Genomic DNA, 24779 nt, shown 5'->3' with positions numbered 1-24779 from the left:
TGCCGTGCCACGCAGGGGTGTCCCCTGCATAGGGGAGCCCCACGCACAAGGAGTGCGCCCCATAAGGAGAGCCACCCAGTGTGAAAGAAAGTGCAGCCTGCCCAGGAATGATGCCGCACCACACAACAAGATGACGCAACAGAAAGAAACACAGATTCCCATGCCGCTGACAACAACAGAAGAGGACGAAGAAGATGCAGCAAATAGACACAGAGAACAGACAACCAGGGTGGTGGGGGAAGGGGAGAGAAATAAATAAATAATCTTTAAAAAAAAAAAGAGGGTCAGAGAGGGAAGCAGATGTGACTCAACAGATAGAACATCCACCTACCATATAGGAGGTCCAAGGGGTCAATACCCAGGCTCGTGTGGTGAGCTGGCCCACAGGCAGTGCTGATGTGCACAAGGAGTGCCGGCCCACACAGGGATGCCCCCACATAAGGGTGCCCCCAGTGCAAGGAGGGACCCCTGCGCAAGGAGCGCTACCCTGCGTGAAGCTGCAGCCTACCCGGAAGTGGTGCCACACACACAGAGAGCTGATGCAGCAAGATGATACAACAAAAAGAGACAGATCCCCAGTGCCACCTGAAGAGAATGCAAGCAGACCCAGAAGAACACACAGTGAATGGTCACAAATAGCAGACGAAGGGGGGTAGGGTGGGGAGGGGGCAGGGAGAAATAAATAAAAATAAAAGTTTAAAAAAGAGTGTAGGAGAGGTATTTGGGCTGGCAGTGTAAATGCAGTGCAATCCAGCACGTAGATATGCTGTAAAGCACAGATATTCTGTGTTGAATGAAATTACCAAGAGAGGTTAAAGAAGACCAAGCATATTAGAAAGTCAGGGAAAAGAGAAAGAATCAACAAATGCAATTGAGAAATAGGAGCCAGTGCAGTAGGAGGAAAAACCAAAAGTTTGTGGTGTCGTGAAAACCAACTGAACAAAAGCGTTTCAAGAAAAGGGGAGGGATCACGTGTCAAATCCTGCTAATTGAAGATGTGTGCATTTTCAGTATTGGATTTCACAATGGAGAGGCTATTGATGACTCTCATAAGAAAAGTTTACGTGGAGTGGTGAGAGAAAGCATGAGCAGTATGGATTTATGAGACAATGAGAATATAGGAATTAGACAATGAGTATAGATGATTCTTTTGAGGACTTTTGCTGTAAAGAGAAAATAAATGGGGAAGTAATTGGCAAGGACAGTGGGGTTAAGGGATAGATTTGGGGGTTTGGTTTTTTATAGATGAATGAAATGACAGCATGTACACTGCTGGAAATGATCCAGTAGATCCTGATGATATGTGATGATGCAGTAGAGAGCGAGGAGAAATGTTAAAGGGATTCCTTGAGTAGATGAGAAGGGGTGGGATCTAGTACATATATGGAGTCACAGGCTTGATGGAGCAGCAGCGATCGCTCACCTGTGATAATAGGTGAGGAGGCAGAATATGTAGGTGCAGAGGTGGTAAAAGGAGTTTGTGAAGCGTCTCTTCACTCTGAAGGAGGAAGCAAGGTCATATGCTTATGATGGGAAGGAGGTGTTTGAGGCGTGAGGAGAGAAGCGAAGGTATGAAAGTCTTCCAGGAGAGTTGGGGAATGAATGGACTATGGAAATATTCTAAGGCCCACCAGAGTTATATAGCCACAAATGTAAACTATTTCCAATTAGAAATATTGTGTGTACATCAGGTAATCTGGTGACTAGAAAGCAGTATATCCAATTCTGGATGTCACTACAAGTGTCTCCCCACCCCATCCCCACTCCTACCACATCTCACTGACCTATTGTTCTTGAATACCTGATCTTGAACAAAGCACAGAAAATAGAGCCTTGGGCTAAACTTAAGGTGACAGTTTCAAACAGGTGCTTCAGAATGAAATGGACTACTTTAACAATTTGAGGGAACCAGTGACATCTGTTGGACACTCTGTGAACTACATGCTCAAGGTAGTTGACAGTTTCAATATTAGATGGTGCTACATTCCTTTCAATTTCATAATTACTTTATGAAGTTAGATTTTCAGCCATTGCTAAAACAAAAGTAAGTACTGTGCAAAAATCAGTGCATTGTGTGGTGGTGTCCATTCTGATTCCAAGTTTGAGAAGTTGTGAAGTGCCCAACATGTACACATATCCCATTAGTAAGTAATTGGAGTTAAGAATGAAATTTTTAAAACAATTCTTTCCCTTTATGTGTATCAGTTTTTAAAACAATTACAAAGTTAAGATACAAATATCTGTTGATTTATTTGGACCTAAATAAATACTTACCGAACAGAATTATTTAGTTTGGTCTAGGTCCCATAATGTGTAAATTAGGTTGCAAAGGGCACCAATGAACTGAGTAAATTTGAGAACTACTTGTTCCTTTTTCTATTTCTTCTAAGAAATAGATCAATGAGGAGTGTAGTAGAGTACTGGATAATTAGGAATTTCTCAGACCTAAGCCTACATGGTGCAGGGGTTTAGCTTATGCCAAAGACGTTCTCCAGGCAACCCCCACCAAGTTTCCTGCCCAGCATCCAAATTCCTTGAAACTAGAGCCTAAATCTCTCTCCCCAGTTGTAACAGCACATAGCTACATAACCACCATCTGTTATAACTTGAGCATTTAAAGCCAAGAGAAAACGTGTGCCTCTCAGCATCCCCAAATTCTTGTGTTGCTAAAATAAGCCAGAAGACTCACCTGGGGCGCCACAGTGGAGAAATAAGAGTTGTGGTTCATCTTTTTGTCAAAATCTATCCCAAATGAGTAAATTCATGATAAGATAGTTTACCCCAAATAATTGTGAGCTCAGACTTCTTTCTTTTCTCCAACAGACACCAGTAACATTTGCATGTGTGTTGGAGAAATGAGATGATACCGGGCTGAGTTTATGGATGTGTGCACGTGTCTGTGCTTGCCATTAGGCTTTCAAGAGACTGTTTCTCTTCTCTGACCTGATTTGTGAGCTTCCTAAATCAAAGATTACACTTTGCTAAGTAGACATTGAATAAATGTTTGTCGGTACAATATGGAAATTAATAAATTAATGTTATCTGATTTGCATAAGCAGATATACTGCAAAGCTAAAGAAGCTTGAATTTCAGTGCCCAAAAGTTGAAAAAGTAGAATATTTTAACTGTAATTATTTTTTTTAAAGGTTTATTTATTTATTTCTCTCCCCATCTCCCCCCCACCCCAGTTGTCTGTGTCTATTCGCTGCCTGTTCTTTGTCCGCTTCTGTTGTTGTCCACAGCAAGGGAATCTGTGTTTATTTTTGTTGTGTCACTTCTCCATGTGGGTGGCACCATCCCTGGGCAGGCTGCACTTTCTTTCGCTCTGGGTGGCTCTCCTTACAGGATGCACTCCTTGCACGTGGGGCTCCCCTACCGGGGGACACCCCTGCGTGGCGCGGCACTCCTTGCGCGCATCAGCACTGCGCATGGGCCAGCTCCACACGGGTCAAGGAGGCCCGGGGTTTGAACCGTGGACCTCCCATGTGGTAGACGGACGTCCTAACCACTGGGCAAGTCCGCTTCCCAACTGTAATTATTTATGACCAATATCTCTGGTTAATTTTATGTGTCAACTTGGCTAGGTTATGGTGTCTTATCAAGTAAGAACTGAGGGTTCCAAGAATTTCTGCCTCAAAACTTCAACATCAACAAGAATTTTCAGCCTGCCAAATAACCCCTAAGGAATTTGGACTAAAGATTTCAATATCGCCTCTACAGGAATTTTCAGCCTGTGCCTGTCTTACAGAATTTGGGACTGGCAGACCTACAGGTGCGAGAACCAATTCTCTATATTAAATCCCAGGCTGGGAAATGAGGGCTCAGGTTTGCAAGGTATGATAGATGAACCTACTCCATGGAAAATTCTTCCATTTATCAAATAAGATTATAAGATAAGAATTCATTCTGTACACATAATCAAAAAGGAAGTTCTTTTCCATAAAAACATATTTCATAGAGCAGGACATGCACTACACATTTCTTTTCTTTGATTGAGATTACATGACATAGCATTTTCTAGAATATCTGTTTGGATGTCACAAATCTATAATAGTACCACCACCACAAGTATATCTGAGTGCAAAGTAACATATTTTAGGCATCCCAATTTATTAGATGGCATCTTAGCATATCTGATGTGTACTGTTCTGATGTAGTCAGGTGGTTCAGATGAAACGGTATGCAAAATTGCCACTGAGTCAGCAAAAGGTCTTGCGTTTTCCAAGTTGATAAAAATGAAAAACAAGTTTTGAACACCCATGCTAGAGATTGGATTACTTATCCTCTCTATAGAAAATATTACAAAATTGTTTAATGAGAGGTGACCAAAGAGTGTGCCACCAAAATAATGAAGGAAAAACTCTATTAAGCAGTCAATAAAGTTTTTTTTTTCCTTCTGGATTTTGTGTTTTAGGTTTTAATCAGCTTTATAAAATTAGGAAGTTTTCTTAAAGTATTGCCTTTCATATCTAATTTTTTATTCAAATTTTTGAAATATTTTTCTTAAAATACAACCTCTCAAATCATCTAAGTTTCAAGCCTTACAAAACCTGGATCTGCCATCCCTTCTTATCTGGTCTTTCCTCACCACTAATATTTTCCCACTCCAGCCCTGGCTCCATCATGCTTTCTTTAAAAAATAATTGTCATTATGTAGTCTTCACTCAAAAATCACTGGGGACTTCCTTTCATGTATAAGATGCTCAAATCTACACTTCAGTATGGTAAGTCTCTAACATCTGCTCTTGCTTTTCCTGCTGCATATTCAGCCACTGCAATCTATGATCCAGCCACCTGGAACATGTTTCTTTAAATATTACATGCATTCTTACATGCTGCACCCTCTACGTAGGGTATTCTTCCTTCCTTTACTTGGCAAATTCCAACAAAACTCGTCAAGTGACACCTCCTTGTGTCAAAGATAATCTGAAGCATTTAAAATTTTTTGTTAAAGTTTATTTGGGCAACAGACAGACAGCACCAAACCGAAATTAGTAAGCTCTGCTGAGGAAATAGAAAGCCGAAGCTTATATCCATCAAATATGGAATTAAGTGAGGAAATGTTCTGATTGTTTAATATTAAGTTTCCATTTTACATAGGAGGGTCTTACAAGGTGGGGGGAGGGGAGCAAATGTACATTATTAGTATGGTATGCTTTTCCATTCTGATAATCTCTCTCTCTTGGACTGAAACCGGCTTATCACCAGGTATTGCTTATCTGCAGATCTGGAGAGTGTGTTCCATTGTTCCATTTTTTTGCAGTGCTCCTACAGGTCAATTGCTTCTGTCTTCTGGAGAATCCTTTATTTTACAATTGTTTCCTGGAGATGGATTAATTGTTCTCTAATATGGAAGGAAGGAAGGAAAAAAACTGACAATACTAAGTGCTGGTGAGGATGCTGGGCAACTGGAATGTTCATACATTGCAGATGGGAATGCAAAATGATACAGCCTTTTTGGAAACAGTTTGGTAGTTTCTCATGAACAATGATCATTGTAATACCTACTCCTAGGTATTTCTGCAAAGCAAAATGAAAACTTAGGTTCACATTGAAAAAAAAGAAAAGACACCTCTGACATCCTGGAGCTAGGGGTTGCCTCAGGCTGACCTGGCATTCATAGCTAGGCCTTGGCAATCTCCTACTGAATGTAAACCATTTCATAGAACATCAACATCAGACAAGATCACTTTGTAACCTTGATGGTTCAAGACAAGAACACAACCTCTCTGTAATCATGTCTGAACACAGAAAAACCTGAACATTGTCCAAACCACAAAAATGGCCAACATCCCCACCTTTAGTCTCTGTCATTCCTCCTTTCAGAGAAGATTTATTAAGATATCCACTCATAGACTTCCTCCCAATTCTTGACGGCTTCCAATGCAGAACAAAACCCTTCTTCTTTAAACCCTGCCCCGAAATAACCTAACACAAGTCCAGGTCATGTAAGTTCCTTTCTAATCCCTCATACCTAAATGTCCCACAGCTCCCCAAGATGTGTGTTCTCCACTTACTGCAATAAATAATAAACCCAATGTGCTCAATCACAGGTGTATTCCTGGTGGTCTTTAACTAGAAAGCACTGAGAACTCAAAAATCTGTACACAATTCATATATGTTTATAATAACTTTATTCATAATTGCCTAAAATTGGAATCAATCCAATATCCTTCAACTAGTGAATGGATAGATTGGTGCATCCATACAATAGAATATTACTCAGCAACAAAAATGAACATACCACTGGTATGTGCAACAGGAATGTGATCAGCAACATACAGATTATGGGAAACTATGGAACAAAACTTGGTTTCTTCGATTTGAAAAATTGCAAGGGAAAATAAGTGATGGAAGGAGAAACACAGCCTGAAAGAGACTTAAAAGACCTAGAACAATGTGTGACCTTCTTTAGATCCCAATTCAAGCAAACTATAAAGAAAATTATGGCATTTTTATGAGATAATTAGAAATCATCTGAAGAACATTTAATATCAAGAAATCACTGGGTTTTTTGGATATGATAAGGGTATTATGGTTATCTTAAAAGTAGGTCTTATCTTGTAGCTATAAGAATAAAATATTTATAGGTCAAGTGGTATAGTAGGGATTTTTTTTCAGTATACCAGTGCATAGGAAATGGGTAAGACAAGTTTGGCTATGGGTTGAAAGTTTGGGGGCTGGGTGATGGATACAGAGAAGTTCATTATACAATTATGTCTTCTTTTGTGTATATTAAAAATTCTCTAAAAGAAAAAAGTACTAAAATATTCAATCTGGTTGGATATAATTCAATAATTATCTCATTTTGTAGCATTTGACATTGTTGAACCCTTAACTTCTTAAAACTCTCTTTTAGTTTCTGTGCCCCTGTCCTCCTAACTCTAACCATTCTCTCTCAATCTCATTTATTGGCTACAATTCTTTCTCCTCACCCTACAGTGAGTGGTGAGTGGAAAGAGAACTTCTTCCTTCTGTGGACCTCTCCTCTTAGGATTATGAGGAGACAACATAATTTAAAAGGAGACCTCACACATGGTAGGAACATACCCAAGTCATCTACCTTCAGGAACAATTGTACAAATCTACTGCACAAAATATATCAGCTTAGAAAACACATTATGACGAAATCATTTGACTTCATATTATTTTATTTTTCACAGAATATCTCAATAGCAACCTCTTTCCACTGAAGAGGAATCTGTATATGGTAATATCACTTTTGATGAACCGGCCTAAAGTTTAACGGCCCCGAAAGTGACTCCAAAAACTTCTTGGAAGAACGCCATATATTCCAGGAACTTGAAATTTTTGCCACCAGAGGAATTCTGAAGTTTCTCTTCCTTAAGGTTTCAGAAGGAATAGTCCAGCGAATGGTTTTGGGTATGATCTCCAGTGAGTCTGCTGGTATACAAGCATAAAAAAATGGCTGGTTTGCAGAACTGAAATTGATATCCTCATGATGAGGTTTAGAGGCTGACTTGCGTCTGCTTTGGAAACACTGTTCTGATCTTCCAGACTCATAATCACATACTTTCTTCTTTCTTGACCGTTTCTTTTTACTTGGTGTATAATTGTAATCATTGTCCAAATGAATGTTGTTCTTTCTAAACAGATCAAATGTGGGCTTCTTTATTTCTTTGCTTTCTAGATCCATGTATATTTTGCCTTGGTTTTTTGCAAGATGTAATTTGATATTTGATTCAGTTAAGGGAGCTAAAGAGGAACTTGTTATGCTCCTTGTAGTGCATGAAAGTTTCTCTTCACTGAGTGATACAGAAGATGACCCAGATAGAATTTCTGAATTATTCAGTGAACTATGACATAACCACTCTGGAGACTCTCTTTTGGAGGATGATTTATATTTTCTACTTTTGTGGGATTTATAAAAAGGTGATGTCATCATTAAGTTATGTTTTCTACTGCCTCTAATATGATGGGAACCTGAATCTTCACTGTAATGTTGTTTCGTACCAGTTTTGACTTTTTCCATCGTGTGGAGATTTTCCAAAGAAATGTCTTTCTGCAATTCAAATGGAATGCTTTGTGATTCCTGACTCAAATAAGGGTTGGCTTCTAAAAATATATATTCCTCATCCTCATGTTCTTCCAAGTTAGTTGGACTCTCAATATTTGTCTGAATATCAGTAAATTCTTCAGAAATCTGAACTGAAGGTGAGTCAACTAAATAAGTACCATTTCCCTGAGTCTCTAGGTCAGAATATTGACATGTATTTGTGTGCTGAAACCGTACATGATGTTCTTTATCTTTTTGAGGTGGGTGAGATTTTACCTTGGGAGGAACGCCAGCATCCTTCACCACTGTGCTGTGTATATCACCGTCAGAAGAGCACACGTGGGATGGCTCCAGGAATTTTCTGATCAGTGATGAGATTTCATGAGGACTTTGCTTTTTGAAAGAGATATGTTGTTCTAACAGTTCTGTATCAATGGGAAGATCACAACTGTCTCCAACATCATTTACTTTTTTACATATTGCACTTGTGTTTAATTTCAGATTATGTTTGGGAAGTGCATTTGGTTTAGGGAGCATACTTGCAACAGGAAACCCCAGAAGAAAACGAAGGTATTTGTATTGTAAATCAAGATCGATTTGATGAAGAGATTTTTCCTCAAAAAATAACAAAATTCTATTTCTTCGTTTCGGTACTTTGACACCAGAATGAATACATTTAGATAAAGGTTCCCTTGTATCCTGAGCACAGGCTATTGCATAGGATTCTCTTACAATTCTGGGAAATGCTTTCATTTGAATCTCCAATGTTTTCATAGAAAAGTGCATGAAAAGTTTGTCTTTTTCTTTTTTTGTGTAGTTTTGGAGAATTTGAGGCAATGACATGTCATCAGCAGCAGAGATAAGTGAAGTTGTTCCACTGAAAGACAGCTTATCAACATTATTTAACTTTGTAATGATCTCGTGGTTACCACTTGAAACATTAACAATCACAGTCTTCACACAGCTGATAGGAGGTGAATCTTGTTGGTATTTGTGTTTTAAGTTCAGTTCTATAGTGTCAATACCTTCTAGAGACATAGAGCACATATTTTTAAATTGCGGATACAGCCCCCAACTGTTATCTTCATCTGGAATAGGCCGTTTTGGATAAAGGTTGAACTTTTGGAAGGATTTATTTGCTATTTCTGGTATCAGGTTCAGTTTTATTTCAAGTGCTTTTGACTCTAAGTGATTAGTGAGCTTATTTTTGTCTTCAGTAGTGAAATCTCCTGAAAAGGGTTTCAGCTGTGATTCAGGATATATTGTTGAGTTCATAGCCGGACCCTCTGCAAAAGGTGGTGACTTCAAGTCATCAGGTTTAGTGGCTTGTACATTTTCCACTTTATTAGCAAAGACTTTGTCTTGGATAACAAAAGTGAATGATTGTGAATATACAGACTTGTGTTTTTGGTTTACAAATTTTAGATCCCTCTCAGTCATACTTTTTACCTGAGATTCAAGGACAGATTTTGTTTCTTCATGAACAGGAAGTGAACTTTCTGAAATTGTACTACCTGCCACTATGTTTATTTTGTTACTTTCAATTTGGAGTGGTATGGGTATAGGGACATAGAGAGGCTCGGGAACAGTTTCTGGTAAAGATTTCTGTTGCTGGACCTTTTGTGTAGTTTTATCCTGTACTAGTTCATTCTGATCCCTCTGCTCAGATGGTGAAGCATACTCTGTGGTATCAAAAAGCTGTGTCCCACTTTGTGATTTCTCTACGTCTAGAGGTGGAATATTTATATTTACTCTGCTTTTCATGTGTGCTTCCACGTTTTCCTTCGGATCTGCAGACATAAAAGGATGCTTAGTGGGTGTCAGAATGGTTTCTGGTACCTTCTTTTCTTGTTCAAAAACATGCAAGCCAGGTGCTTTTATAATCCTTGAGGTATCATGCCCAGTAAGAAACATTTCTTTTGGTTCAGGAGTTAATTGTTTTTCATTCATTTCACTGCTAAGGTTTGCTTCAGAGTTGACCCTTGGGAGTTTCTTCATTTGTTGTTCAACAACCCCAAAGGGCAGGCCATCTTGTGGAAGTGGCTCTGTACGTTCTTGTGGGACTTCGATTACAGGGCCTGAGGTTCCCCTCTTAACCATTTCACTACCATCTGGAGATTCCCCCTGGGCTTTAGAAAGATTGAGTCTTGTTCTTTTTGGGCTTTTCCAAGATTTTACTGTTTCTCCCATGTGAGGTGGGCTCATGGAAAGAGAAAGACTTCTGATAAATATCCCTGTGACATCTTTACTCAATGAATCTTTCTTTCGTTCATTATACTCGAATTTCTTCCTATTGCTTGGAGTACCACACCCTGCGATACGGAGTATGTGTGGAATTGTGTGATTTGGGGCTTTCTTAGTTAAATCTTTGGGACTCCATTCACTTTTCAAATCTGTTATTGTTAATCTGCCTTTCTGGCCTTCAGATTTGGGAGAAAGAGGAATATAAGTATAAAATGAACCCTGGGAATTCTTTTGAAAAGACTTTTGTGGCTGAATGTTTTGTTTTGCCCTAGGCACTTCCAGTCCTTTTTTGTGCTTTTGCCTGATTGGACAGTGGCCTGTTAGAGGGGTGAATACCTGAGTCTTATTTTGAGGTTGCTCTGCGTTTAGAGATGGTACATCCATATTTACAGCACTGATTATGTCCTTTTTTATTTTCTCCTCCAGATTCACAGGATGGCTCTTGTGTATTTGTGTTTTTTCCTCTTCTCGATGTATAGTTCTGTTTGTGTCTATTTTTAATTTCTCTTCTTCCTGAGTCATTATACTGTTATTATCTATTTCTAATTTTTTCTGTTCCAGATTTATAGAGGGGCTTGAATCAATTTTATTTTTTTCCTTCAGATCTCCAGATTGAAGTGAAAAAGTCAAGGGGAAATAAAGGCACTTCTGAAGTAATTCTCGAATACATTCTGAAATAAGCAATGCCTGCTCTTTTATCTCTCTTGTTGCATCAGACTTTGTATTAGCCACTTGTTGCATTCCTGGTGGCATTAGTGCTCTGGGATTCACTGTAGTTTTCTTTTTCTTGTCCACATTTATTTCCAATGGTGTCTTCTTTACATTTTGAAGTGGAAACTTAAGAGAAAGGGCAGACTTCAGCCTCGTTTCATGTTCAATTTCAGATAGCTGCACGACTTGCTTTTTCATAAAAATTTCTTGTTCCCTATTTTGAAGGGTATTCAACTCTGTGATATTCATTTTCTGTGGTGATTCCTTTGTCTCTGGTGCTGACACTTTGGGAGGAAACATTTTGCTTATTTTATTGTTACTTGGTACATCTTTCTCCGGGTTAACAAATGTATTCACAGATTCTGGAGATGCTTTTGATAAATTTTCTTGCTGCTGGACATCTCGTTCTGAAACAGAAGATTCTTGTCCTTTTGTACTTACAATGGTGAAAAACATGACATTCTTTTCCTTAGGTGTTTTCCTTGAGAGGGAAACTGAAACCTTAGGACTTACTTTATGGCTTAGGTTATCCATTATTTTAGCTTCCTTCTTCAGATTTCCAATTTTAGTTGGATCCTTTATGGGGTGGGAAATAAATGTAATAGAACTTTCTGGTTTGTGTTTATCTGGCTGAGATTTTTGCTCTGTATTGAAGTATCTTGGCCTTTTGCTACTTATGGTACCAAATCTTGTGAGATGAATATCTTTATCCTGTGAAGTTAACACTAATTCATTCTGATCTTCTGATTTGACTTGTGGAGGTTTCTTTCTTTGCTGTTCACTGATTTTGAAATTTGAGTCACACTGCTGCACTGCTTCTTTTTGTGGGATAGAATGTTCTCCTTTTTCAACATTGTTTTTACTATCGCCATCGACTGACTCTGCCTTTTTAAGTTTCTGGGAATCTGATGATTCCTGAAGATTTTGCTGTAGAAGAGAGGATCCTGTAATTCCTGGTGTGTCTTTGTCCATTTTCATTTCTGAATCCATGTAAAAGGAAGGTGTAGATGGTATGGAAATAAAAGTCTTTGTCAGAACCACACATGATTCACCTTTACATTCACACACTTTTTTCTCTGTCGTTTTAACATTCAACACACATTCCTTTGCATTAAGAATGGGTGAAATTCGTGAAATCTTTGCATCTTTGCAATGCATTCTGAGCCTCATATCTGCTGTTTTCTCCTTGTATTTATCTCCTTTTTGTAGCATTTGTTGTTTTCTCTTCCTTACATCACCATCAATTGCCCCTACAGCTACTATTTTCTCTGCATCTGATGATACTGGAAGCGTTACTGGGTGTAGAAAGGATCTTCTAATTCCTAGTATTTCTTCATCTATTTGTGTGCTTTTATCCAATTTAAGGGTAGGTGGGGAAGGTTTGGAAGTATAAATTTTCCTTAGAACCATATGTGGTGGTTCACCCTGACCTTCCTTTTCCTTTTTTTCTTGCCTATTAATGTTCAGGTGCAGTTCTGTTCTATGAAGCATATTTGAAGGAGGTGATTTCTTTGCCTTCAAAGTTATGCCTGTGAGATGCATCACGTCTTTCATATCTACTGCTTTTTCTCTGTTTCTTTCTTCTTTCTGAGGCATATGTTGTTTTCCTTTATTAACACCTTTTGTGATATCACTAACAATGGACTCTTTATGCACTATTTCCCCTGCATTTGATATTGCTGGCCAAGCAGACTCTGAAATTTGTAGCATTTCATCATCTACTTGTACTTCTTTATCCAATTGGAGGTGAGGAAGAGATGGTGATGAAGTAGAAGTATTGGTTAGAATCGCACCTAGTTTATCCTTACATCCCTGCACTTTCTTTTCTTGATGTTTGGGGAGCTTTATAATGTTTACTTTTTTCACTCCAGCCTCTTTCTCTTTCTGTGGCATATGCAGTTTTCCTTTTTTCAGACTGATGAAAATATCACTAGTAATTGACCCTGCATATACTACATCCCCACTATCATTAGATTCCTGGCCATTTTCTTGTAAAAAAGAGAGTCTTGTTAATATTGGCAAGTCTTCTTTCTTAATTCTTTTATTCATTTGAAAGTGATGTGGGGAAGATCTGCAAGTACAAGTTTTAGTCAGCACTACATCTGGCACACCTTTATCTTCCTGAACCTTTCCCTCTGGCTCTTCAGTTTTCCACTGAAGGTCAGTTGGATTGTGTGTATGCAAAGTAGGCGAGCTCTGTGCCTTCAAATACTTATCAGCCGGGCCATTCACAGTCACTTTTTTTTCTTTATCCTGCTTTTCTTTCTCTAGCATTTTTTCTTCTAATTCTTTTACCTCATTTGAGAATTCTCTATCAATTGTTTTTGGGTATGACTCTCTTTCTGCACCTGATGAGTTCTTGGACTGCAGCTGAGGAAGAGACAATCTTGTAAATTTAATCATGTATCCATCTCCTTCTGCTATATCAGATTTAAGATGTGGTAGAGAAAGTACAGAAGCACAAATGTTTGTAAGACCCGTAACTAGTTCATTTTTATTGTCTTGTACCTTTCTCTCTTGCTCTTTACTTTTCCACTGCAATACTTTATTGTTGACTGCGTGTGAAGGTGGTACTTTCTTTGCATTCAAATTCCTACATTTTGGGAGCATTCTGCCTTGCATGTCAATTTTTAGTCTATCTCCCTTCTTTTCCTGTATTGTAGATTGCAGTGGTCCTTTTCTACTGCTTAACATGCAACCATCATTTGACTCAGTATTGGCTTTTTTGCATGATTTTGATGGACCTCGACTCTTGAATGTTGGTGAGGATTGTGTTATTCCTAGCATGCCTTCCTTTTCATTCATTCTACTGTCCCATTTAAGACAAGGTTCAGGAAAAGGTAAGAAAGCAAAAGATTTTCTCAAAATCACCCTTGGTTCACTTTTGCCTTCCTCCAGTTTTTTCCCTTGCTCATTAATATTTAAAGGTAATTTCTTTCTATTGAATTGATGTAGCATTTGTTCTTTAATATCTTTTACCTCGCTTGAGAATTCCCCAACAGTTGTTTCTCGATATGCTTCTACATCATTCATAGCCACATTCTTTTCTCTATCCTTCTCTTCTTTCTGTAGCATTTGTTCTTTTAATTCTTTTGTCAGTGTTGAGAATTCTCCAACAGTTGTTTCTTGATGTGTTCCTACACCATTCACAGCCATGTTCTTTTCTCTGTCCTTTTCTTCTTTCTCTTGCTTTTGTTCTTTTAATTCTTTCACCTTTTCTGAGATTTCTCCATCAATTGTTTTTGGACATGCCTCTTTTTCTGCACCAGCTGAGTTCTCGGACTGCAGTTGTGGAGGAGACAATCTTGTAAATTTTATCATGTTATCATCTCCTTCTGCTGTATCAGATTTAAGATGTGGTAGAGTAAGTAAAGAAACACAAATGTTTGTGAGACCTGTAACTAGTTCACTTTTATCATCCTTTACCTTTCTCTCTTGCTCTCTACTTTTCCACTGAAATTCTTTGCCGTTGAATATATGTGAAAGTGGTAATTTCTTTGCCTTCAAATGTCTACATTTTGGAAGCAATCTGCCTTGCATGTCAATTTTGAGTCTATCTCCCTTCTTTTCCTGTATTGTGAATTGCATTGGTCCTTTTCTATTGTTTAACATATAACCATTATTTGACTCACTAAAGGCTTTTTGGCATGACTGTGATGGACCCTGAGTCTTGAGTGATGGGAAGGATTGGGTTTTTCCTACCATGCCTTCCTTTTCATTCATTCTGGTGTCCCACTTAAGACAAGGTTCAGGAAAAGGTAAGAAAGCAAAAGATTTTCGTTCACATTTGCCTTCCTCCAGTTTTTCTCTTCGCTCTTTAATATTCAAAGGTAATTTCTTGCTATTGAATTGATGTAGCATTTGTTCTTTTAATTCTTTTGCCTTGTTTGAGAATTCTCCAACAGACGTTTCTGGATATACTCCTACACCATTCGTAACCATGTTTTTATCTCTATCCTTCTCTTCTTTCTCTTGCATTTGTTCTTTTAATTCTTTTACACTGCTTGAGATTCCTCCAATAATTGTTTCTTCATATGCTCCTACACACGTCCTGGACACATTTTTTTCGCTATTCTTCTCTCCTTTCTCTATCACATGTTCTTTTAATTCTTTTCCCTCACTTGAGAATTCTCCATCAGTCGTTCCTGGATATATTCCTACATCATTCGTAGCCATATTTTTTTCTCTATCCTTCCCTTCTTTCTGTAGCATTTGTTCCTTTAATTCTTTTACCTTCCTTGAGTATTCTCCAGCAATCGTTTCTGGATATGCTCCTATGCCATTTGTAGCCACGTTTTTATCTCTATCCTTCTCTTCTTTCTCTTGCATTTGTTCTTTTAATTCTTTTACTTTATTTGAGACTTCTCTATCAATTGTTTTTGGACATGCCTCTTTTTCTGCACCTGTTGGGTTCTTAGACTGTAGTTGTGGAAGAGACAATCTGGTAAATTTTATCATGTATTCATCTCCTTCTGCTGTATCAGATTTAAGATGTGGTAGAGTAAGTAAAGAAACACAAATGTTTGTGAGACCTGTAACTAGTTCACTTTTATCGTCCTTTACCTTTCTCTCTTGCTCTCTACTTTTCCACTGAAATTCTTTGCCGTTGAATATATGTGAAAGTGGTAATTTCTTTGCCTTCAAATGTCTACATTTTGGAAGCAATCTGCCTTGCATGTCAATTTTGAGTCTATCTCCCTTCTTTTCCTGTATTGTGAATTGCATTGGTCCTTTTCTATTGTTTAACATATAACCATTATTTGACTCACTAAAGGCTTTTTGGCATGACTGTGATGGACCCTGAGTCTTGAGTGATGGGAAGGATTGGGTTTTTCCTACCATGCCTTCCTTTTCATTCATTCTGGTGTCCCACTTAAGACAAGGTTCAGGAAAAGGTAAGAAAGCAAAAGATTTTCGTTCACATTTGCCTTCCTCCAGTTTTTCTCTTTGCTCTTTAATATTCAAAGGTAATTTCTTGCTATTGAATTGATGTAGCATTTGTTCTTTTAATTCTTTTGCCTTGTTTGAGAATTCTCCAACAGACGTTTCTGGATATACTCCTACACCATTCGTAACCATGTTTTTATCTCTATCCTTCTCTTCTTTCTCTTGCATTTGTTCTTTTAATTCTTTTACACTGCTTGAGATTCCTCCAATAATTGTTTCTTCATATGCTCCTACACACGTCCTGGACACATTTTTTTCGCTATTCTTCTCTCCTTTCTCTATCACATGTTCTTTTAATTCTTTTCCCTCACTTGAGAATTCTCCATCAGTCGTTCCTGGATATATTCCTACATCATTCGTAGCCATATTTTTTTCTCTATCCTTCCCTTCTTTCTGTAGCATTTGTTCCTTTAATTCTTTTACCTTCCTTGAGTATTCTCCAGCAATCGCTTCTGGATATGCTCCTATGCCATTTGTAGCCACGTTTTTATCTCTATCCTTCTCTTCTTTCTCTTGCATTTGTTCTTTTAATTCTTTTACTTTATTTGAGACTTCTCTATCAATTGTTTTTGGACATGCCTCTTTTTCTGCACCTGTTGGGTTCTTAGACTGTAGTTGTGGAAGAGACAATCTGGTAAATTTTATCATGTATTCATCTCCTTCTGCTGTATCAGATTTAAGATGTGGTAGAGTAAGTAAAGAAACACAAATGTTTGTGAGACCTGTAACTAGTTCACTTTTATCATCCTTTACCTTTCTCTCTTGCTCTCTACTTTTCCACTGAAATTCTTTGCCGTTGAATATATGTGAAAGTGGTAATTTCTTTGCCTTCAAATGTCTACATTTTGGAAGCAATCTGCCTTGCATGTCAATTTTGAGTCTATCTCCCTTCTTTTCCTGTATTGTGAATTGCATTGGTCCTTTTCTATTGTTTAACATATAACCATTATTTGACTCACTAAAGGCTTTTTGGCATGACTGTGATGGACCCTGAGTCTTGAGTGATGGGAAGGATTGGGTTTTTCCTACCATGCCTTCCTTTTCATTCATTCTGGTGTCCCACTTAAGACAAGGTTCAGGAAAAGGTAAGAAAGCAAAAGATTTTCGTTCACATTTGCCTTCCTCCAGTTTTTCTCTTTGCTCTTTAATATTCAAAGGTAATTTCTTGCTATTGAATTGATGTAGCATTTGTTCTTTTAATTCTTTTGCCTTGCTTGAGAATTCTCCAACAGATGTTTCTGGATATACTCCTACATCATTCGTAACCATGTTTTTATCTCTATCCTTCTCTTCTTTCTCTTGCATTTGTTCTTTTAATTCTTTTACACTGCTTGAGATTCCTCCAATAATTGTTTCTTCATATGCTCCTACACACGTCCTGGACACATTTTTTTCGCTATTCTTCTCTCCTTTCTCTATCACATGTTCTTTTAATTCTTTTCCCTCACTTGAGAATTCTCCATCAGTCGTTCCTCGATATATTCCTACACCATTCGTAGCCATATTTTTTTCTCTATCCTTCCCTTCTTTCTGTAGCATTTGTTCCTTTAATTCTTTTACCTTCCTTGAGTATTCTCCAGCAATCGTTTCTGGATATGCTCCTATACCATTTGTAGCCACGTTTTTATCTCTATCCTTCTCTTCTTTCTCTTGCATTTGTTCTTTTAATTCTTTTACTTTATTTGAGACTTCTCTATCAATTGTTTTTGGACATGCCTCTTTTTCTGCACCTGATGGGTTCTCAGACTGTAGTTGTGGAAGAGACAATCTGGTAAATTTTATCATGTATCCATCTCCTTCTGCTGTATCAGATTTAAGATGTGGTAGAGTAAGTAAAGAAACACAAATGTTTGTGATTCCCGTAACTAGTTCATTTTTTTTGTTCTTACTCTCTTGCTCTTTATTTTTCCACTGCAATTCTTTGTTGTTGAGTGTGTGTGAAAGTGGTAATTTCTGTACCCTTAAATTCCTACACTTTGGGAGCATTCTTCCTTGCATGTCGATTTTGAATCTATCTCCCTTCTCTTCCTGTTTTGTTGATTGCAACAGTCCTTTTCTCTTCTTTAATATATAACCGTCATTTGACTCTCTATTAGCTTTTTTGCATGATTGTGATGGACCTTGACTCTTGAGTGATAGGAAGGATTCTGTTATTCCTAGCATGCCTTCCTTTTCATTCATTCTAGTGTCCCATTTAAGACAAGGTTCGGGAAAAGGTAAGAAAGTAAAAGTTTTTCTCAGATTCATGGCTGGTTCACATTTGCCTTCTTCCAGTTTTTCCCCTTGCTCTTTAATATTCAAGGGTAATTTCTTTCTATTGAATTGATGTAGCATTTGTTCTTTTAATTCTTTTGCCTCGCTTGAGAATTCTCCAACAATTTTTTCTGGATAAGCTCTTAGACCATTCGTAGCCACATTTTTATCTCTATCGTTTTTTTTCTGTAGCATTTGTTCCTGTAATTCTTTTACCTTGCTTGAGAATACTCCAACAATAGTTTCTGGATATGCTACTTTTTCTGCATCTGATGAGCTCTTGGACTTTACTTGTGGAAGAGACAATCTTGTCAATTTTAGCATGTAATCACACTCTTCTGCTTTATCAGCTTTAAGATGTGGTAAAGTAAGTAAAGAAGCACAAATGTTTGTGAGACCTGTAACTAGTTCACTTTTATTGTCCTGCACCTTTCTCTCCTGCTCTTTACTTTTCGTCTGCAGTATTTTGTTGTTGAGTTCATGTGAAAGTTGTAATTTCTTTGCCTTCAAATGTCTACATTTTGGGACCATTTTGCCTTGCATGTCCATTTTGAGTTTATCTTCTTTCTTTTCCTGTATTGTAGATTGCATTGGTCCTTTTCTGTTGCTTAACATATAACCATCATTTGACTCAGTATAGGCTTTTTTGCATGCTTCTGATGGACCTTGACTCTTGAGTGATGAGAAGGATTGGGTTATTCCTAGCTTGCCTTCCTTTTCATTCATTCTAGGGTCCCATTTAGGGCCAAGTGAGGGAAAAGGTAAGAAAGCAAAAGTTTTTCTCAGAATCATCCCTGGTTCACATTTGCATTCCTCTTCTTTTTCCTCTTGCTCTTTAATATTCAAGGGTAATTTCTTTCTATTGAATTGATGTGCCAGGGGGCATGTCTTTGCTTTTAAATTTATTAATGGAGGGAGTATTATACCTTGCTTGTTTTCCATTTTTACTCTCTCCATTTCTTTTTTATTTGGTATATGTTGATCAGCTTTTAGTGTTTCATTATGTGATTTAATACATTCATTTGACTCTTCATTTCTGGCTTTCTCTTCATCTGATGATATATGTAGTTTTAATTGTGGAGAGCATCCTTCCATCTCAAGAAATTCTTTGTTTACTTTGATTCTTATATCTAATATATGGTGAGATGGAGAAGGCATGGAAATAGGAGCTTTTGGCAGAACTACATCCAGTTCTTCTTTTTTTCCATGCCCCTGTTCTCTGTTCACTTTACTACTCCACTGTTGTTCCTTTCTCTTCCTTTGGGATCCATCCTTAGTAATATCGAATACATGAGAAAGTGATGATGATTTTCCCCTGAAACTTGCATTCTTTGGATGCTTTAAGCCACTCACAGCCAATGTTTCCATTCTCACCTCTTTTTGTGGTATATGTCTTCCTTTCTTAACATGGCTCAAAATGTCACTATCAGTTGACTCTGTAGATGCTATTTGCTCTGAAGCCACTGATTTCTGGAGTTCAGAACATGGCACTTGATATTTTTTTATTCCTAGTTCATCGTCCTCTTCTTTTATTGTGTCACCTTTAATGTGAGTTGAAGAAGTTACAGAAGCACAGGTGTTGTTCATAATCACAACTGTTTTCCCCATACCATCCTGCCCCTTTTTCCCTTCCTCTTTGATGTTCAATTGCAGATCCTCTGCATTGAGTATATAGGAAAGGGGCGATTTCTCTGCTATGTACTTGCGATGCATTCTATCTTTCTCAACAATATTTATTTTATCCTCTTTTTTCTGTGTGATGTATTTTGTGCTTTTTAAATTGCTTGAGCTATAATTCAAAGGTGACACTCTATATTTTAGTTTCCCTAAATCTAATGATTCCACGTGACATGGCGGTAGGAGAAAAGGTCTTGTTTTTCCTAGTCTGTCTTCCTTGCCTTCTGTACCTGTATCTAATTTGAAGTGGTGTAAAGAAGGTATTTTCAGAATGTTATCCAGTTCCCTTTTTCTTTCCTGTTTGTGTCCCATTCCCTCTTTTATGTTGGTCTGTGCTTTTTTTTTATTTTTTATTGTATCAACTTTAATTTGAGTCGGAGAAGTTACAGAAGCAAAAGTTTTGCTCCGAATCACAACTGTTTCCCCCTTACCATCCTGCCCCTTTTCCTGTTGCTCTTTGATGTTTAATTGCACTTCCTTTGTGTTGAGTATATAGGAAAGGGGCGATTTCCCTGCTATGTGCTTGTGATGCATTCTGTCTTTCTCAATGATATTTATTTTATCCTCTTTTTTCTGTGTCATGTACTTTGTGCTTTTTAAATTGCTTGAGCTATAATTCAAAGGTGTCACTCTATATTTCAGTTTCCCTGAATCTAATGATTCCATGTGACATGGCGGTAGGAGAAAAGGTCTTGTTTTTCCTAGTTTGTCTTCCTTGCCTTCTGTACCTGTATCTAATTTGAAGTGGTGTAGAGAAGGTGTTTTCAGAATGTTATTCAGTTCCCTTTTTCTTTTCTGTTTGTGTCCCATTCCCTCTTTTATGTTGGTCTGTACTTTTTTTTTATTTTTTATTGTATCAACTTTAATGTGAGTCGGAGAAGTTACAGAAGCACAAGTTTTGCTCCGAATCACAACTGTTTCCCCCTTACCATCCTGCCCCTTTTTCTGTTGCTCTTTGATGTTTAATTGCACTTCCTTTGTGTTGAGTATATAGGAAAGGGGCGATTTCCCTGCTATGTGCTTGTGATGCATTCTGTCTTTCTCAATGATATTTATTTTATCCTCTTTTTTCTGTGTCATGTACTTTGTGCTTTTTAAATTGCTTGAGCTATAATTCAAAGGTGTCACTCTATATTTCAGTCTCCCTGAATCTAATGATTCCATGTGACATGGTGGTAGAAGAAAAGATCTTGTTTTTCCTAGTTTGTCTTTCTTGCCTTCTATACCTGTGTCTAATCTGAAGTGGTGTAGAGAAGGTATTTTCAGAATGTTATCCAGTTCACTTTTTCTTTCCTGCTTGTGTCCCATTCCCTCTTTTATGTTGGTCTGTACTTTAATTTTATTTTTTATTGTGTCACTTTTAATGTGAGTCGGAGAAGTTACAGAAGCACAGGTTTTGTCCTGAATCACAACTGTTTTCCCTGTACCATCCTGCCCCTTTTTCTCTTCCTCTTTAATATTCAATTGCAGGTGCTTTGTATTGAGTATATAGGAAAGGGGCGATTTCTCTGCTATATACTTGCGATGCATTCTGCCTTTCTCAACAGTATTTATTTTATCCTCTTTTTTCTGTGTCATGTATTTTGTGCTTTTTAAATTGCTTGAGCTGTAATACAAAGGTGACACTCTATATTTTAATTTTCCTGAATCTGATGATTCCATGTGACATGGTGGTAGAAGAAAAGATCTTGTTTTTCCTAGTTTGTCTTTCTTGCCTTCTGTACCTGTGTCTAATCTGAAGTGGTGTAGAGAAGGTATTTTCAGAACGTTATCCAGTTCACTTTTTCTTTCCTGTTTGTGTCCCATTCCCTCTTTTATGTTGGTCTGTACTTCTCTACTTTTTGGGCCACTGCCCTCAGCAATATGAAGTACATGTGAAAGTGGTAGTTTCTTTGCCTTGGAAGTTGTGCCTTTGGGGTGTATCATGTATTTCCTATTTCCTATTTTTCCTCTATCCTCTTCTTTCTGTGGCATACATTCTTTTAGTTTTTTTAAATCACTAGTACTATCAGCCTCAGTGAATTCTTTGTTTGCTGTTTTTACTGCATCTGATGATTTCTGGTGGAATAGTTTTGGAAGAGAGTATCTTGTTATTCCAATTCTATTTTTTTCTTTTTTCATTCTTGTATCCAATTTTAAAAATAGAGGTATGGAAGTGCTGGAATTGGTCAGAAGCATATTTGGTTCACCTTTAACTTTTTGTGTCTTTTTCTCTTGCTCTTTGAAGTCTAAACGAAATTTCTGTGAAATTGATGATTTCTTTTTCATCAAAGGTCTAATTTTTGCCATTTTTAGTTTCTCTTCTTCCTGCATCACATATTCTTTGGCTTTTTTTACACTGTATGAAATATCACAACAAATAGACTCTTTATATGCTGTTTTCCCTATATCTGATGATTCCTGGAGTTTTTGTTGTAGAAAAGAAGATCTTGTTTTTATTATCATGGCTTCCTCTCTTATTCTTGTGTCCAATTCATAGTAAGGCAGAAAAGACATGGAAGCACAAGATGTGCTCTGAATCCCAACATGTTTATCTTTACCTCCCTGCAATTTTTTCTCTTTTTCTTTGCTATTCAACTGCAATTCCTGCAAAAGTAAAGACTTCTTTGTTTTCAAATCTATTCCTTTGGGATGTATTGTTTTTTCCAAAGCTTTTCCCACCCTATTTTTGTCTTTCTGTCGCATATATTTTGCTTTTTTAATATTGTTTAAAATATCATCAATTGGTTTTTCATATATTCCCCTTGCATCTGATAATTCCTGGTGTCTTAATGGTTGAAAAGAGAATCCTGTCATTCCTTGTATGTCTCCTCCTTTTATTCCAGTACTGCTTTTCAGGTGAGATGGAGAAATAAAGGAAGCACAGGGCTTATCCAGAACTATACTTTGATCACCTTGATCTTCCTGCATCATTTTCTCTTGTTCTTTAATGTTCCACTGTAGTTCCTTTCCAAGAGGTATATGTTTAAAAGATGTTTTCTTTCTTTTCAAAGTGCCACGCTTGAGGCCCATTATACCTTTCGCATCTATTATATTTTCTCTGTCTTCCTCCTTTTTCTGTGATAACTGTTGTTTTGATGTTGTTACATTGCTTATAAAATCATTATAAACTGATTCTGCATATATTTTCCCGGCATTTGGTGATACCTGGAGATTTAGTGGCGGAAGGCAGTCTCTTAATTTCTCTGGCTTTTTTCCTACTTTTATTCTTGAATTCAGATTAGGAGATCGTAAGGAAGCACATGAGTTTGTTAGTTTCACATCTGATTTATCTTTAAGATCTTCCTGCACCTTGTTCTCTTGCTTTTTAATTTTCAACAGCAATAGCAATTCCTTTCTATTGAGTATATTTGACAGTGATGATTCCTTTGCCTTCAGAATTATAACCTTGGGGCCCACTATTCCTTTCATATTGACTGCTTTTACTCTATCCTTCTCCTCTTTCTGTGATAAATATTGCTTTTCTTTTTTCATATTATTCAAGATTACTCTATCTATTGTCTCTTTATTCAATATGTGGTGAGGTGAAGAAGCTATGGAATCATATATTTTTGTCACGCCCAAATCTGTTTCACCCTTTCTATGTTTTATATTTACCATGTTCTCTTTTATGCTCCACTGCAGTTCAGGTTTGTTGCTTGGAGTACCACAGTCAGTGTTATGGAGTGTATATGAAAATACTGATTTCTTCGATTCCAAAGCTCTTCTTTTGGGGCATGTTATGTCTTTCTTATCTTCTTTTGTAATGTTATCCTTCTGTGTTTTATTTTCCTGCAAAACAGGCATACAGATATAAAGAGAATGTAAAAAAGTTCCAGAAAGCCCTGCTTCTTTTTGTACCTTTTGCTTTTCATTATATAATCCCACCTTCTTTCTAACTCTTTGCCTGGGTGGGCTACCACTTGATACTGAATCAATTATCTGTGCCCCATCTCGTAATTTTTTCTTTCCTTTTGGAAGTGGAACATTCCGATATTTTATGTTTTTATTGCATGATTTTAAAGGTAGCATTTTATTTTGTTTTTTAATGTTCCTTGGAATATTTGAGGACACAATCCATTCCAGTCTATAGTCATTTGCAGTATTTCGTTTATCGTTAGAAAAGAAGTCTAATCCCTTTGCCCTGTTTGATATGTTACCTACTTCTGATAATGCTTCCTTTGCCTGAGGCATTAAATGTTGATGGGAACAGGGGCCATTTTGAGGGTAAGAATTGTGCTCCAGAAAATTTTCATATGAACTTGACATGTGCAGCTGGTTTTGCTCTGTACTGAGTAAGTCTTGTCTTTTTTTACTTTTCTGAGTACGTCCAACTATGCCATCCATTTGTTTTAATGCTTCCTTAGCCTGTGAAGTTGAATATTCACAATGCATAATATTCATATTATCTAATTTTCCTTGTTGCTTTGGGATATTAAGTTGAACGAGATCTATTGCAGAATGAGATGCAGGTTTTGGAAGAGCCTTGTATAAACATTTTTTTTGCTGTTCTTCCTTTCCTATAATTATCAAGTCCATTCCTTCTGCACTCAGAGTGTGATCCATGGTACCACCTACTTCTGATGCCTTCCTTACACATGGTGTTTTCCTTTGAAGTGTGTCCACTGAAGAATGAGAATCAGATTTTGGAAAAGTCTGGTGCTTCCTCTCCAGTTGCTCCACTATTCCTGAAAAAAGCAAGCTAATTCTTTCTGCACTCAAACTGTGACCCATGGCACTCCCTCCTTCTTCTGATGCCTTCTTTACATATGGTGCCTTACTTTGAACTGTATCCATTGAAGAGTGAGAAGCAGGCTTTGGAAAAGCCAGGTGCCTCATCTGCAGTTGATCTATTACTTTTTCTGCAATAAGCAAGCCAATTCCTTCTACACGAGGAGTATGATCCACAGTCCTAATGACTTCTTCTGATGTCTTCTTTACACATGATGTT

At 37.4% G+C, this 24779-nt stretch overlaps 1 protein-coding gene across 1 annotated transcript in view; it reads right to left on the bottom strand.

Annotated features, from left to right (window-relative positions):
* Positions 1-7130: 7130 nt before the first annotated feature.
* Positions 7131-24779, bottom strand: part of CCDC168 (coiled-coil domain containing 168) — a 51174-nt gene continuing 33525 nt past the window's right edge. The window contains exons 8-10 of the mRNA XM_071208120.1: positions 18933-24343; positions 9794-14726; positions 7131-9679 (exon numbers count right to left, since the gene is read on the bottom strand). Of these exons, the coding sequence (XP_071064221.1) occupies positions 7217-9679; positions 9794-14726; positions 18933-24343 (12807 nt within the window). The 3' untranslated portion in view covers positions 7131-7216. The remainder of the gene's footprint in view (positions 9680-9793; positions 14727-18932; positions 24344-24779) is intronic.

This window comes from Dasypus novemcinctus, chromosome 15 (assembly GCF_030445035.2).
Source record: "Dasypus novemcinctus isolate mDasNov1 chromosome 15, mDasNov1.1.hap2, whole genome shotgun sequence".
NCBI lineage: Eukaryota > Metazoa > Chordata > Mammalia > Cingulata > Dasypodidae > Dasypus > Dasypus novemcinctus.
This window is presented reverse-complemented; position numbering and strand designations above follow the sequence as displayed.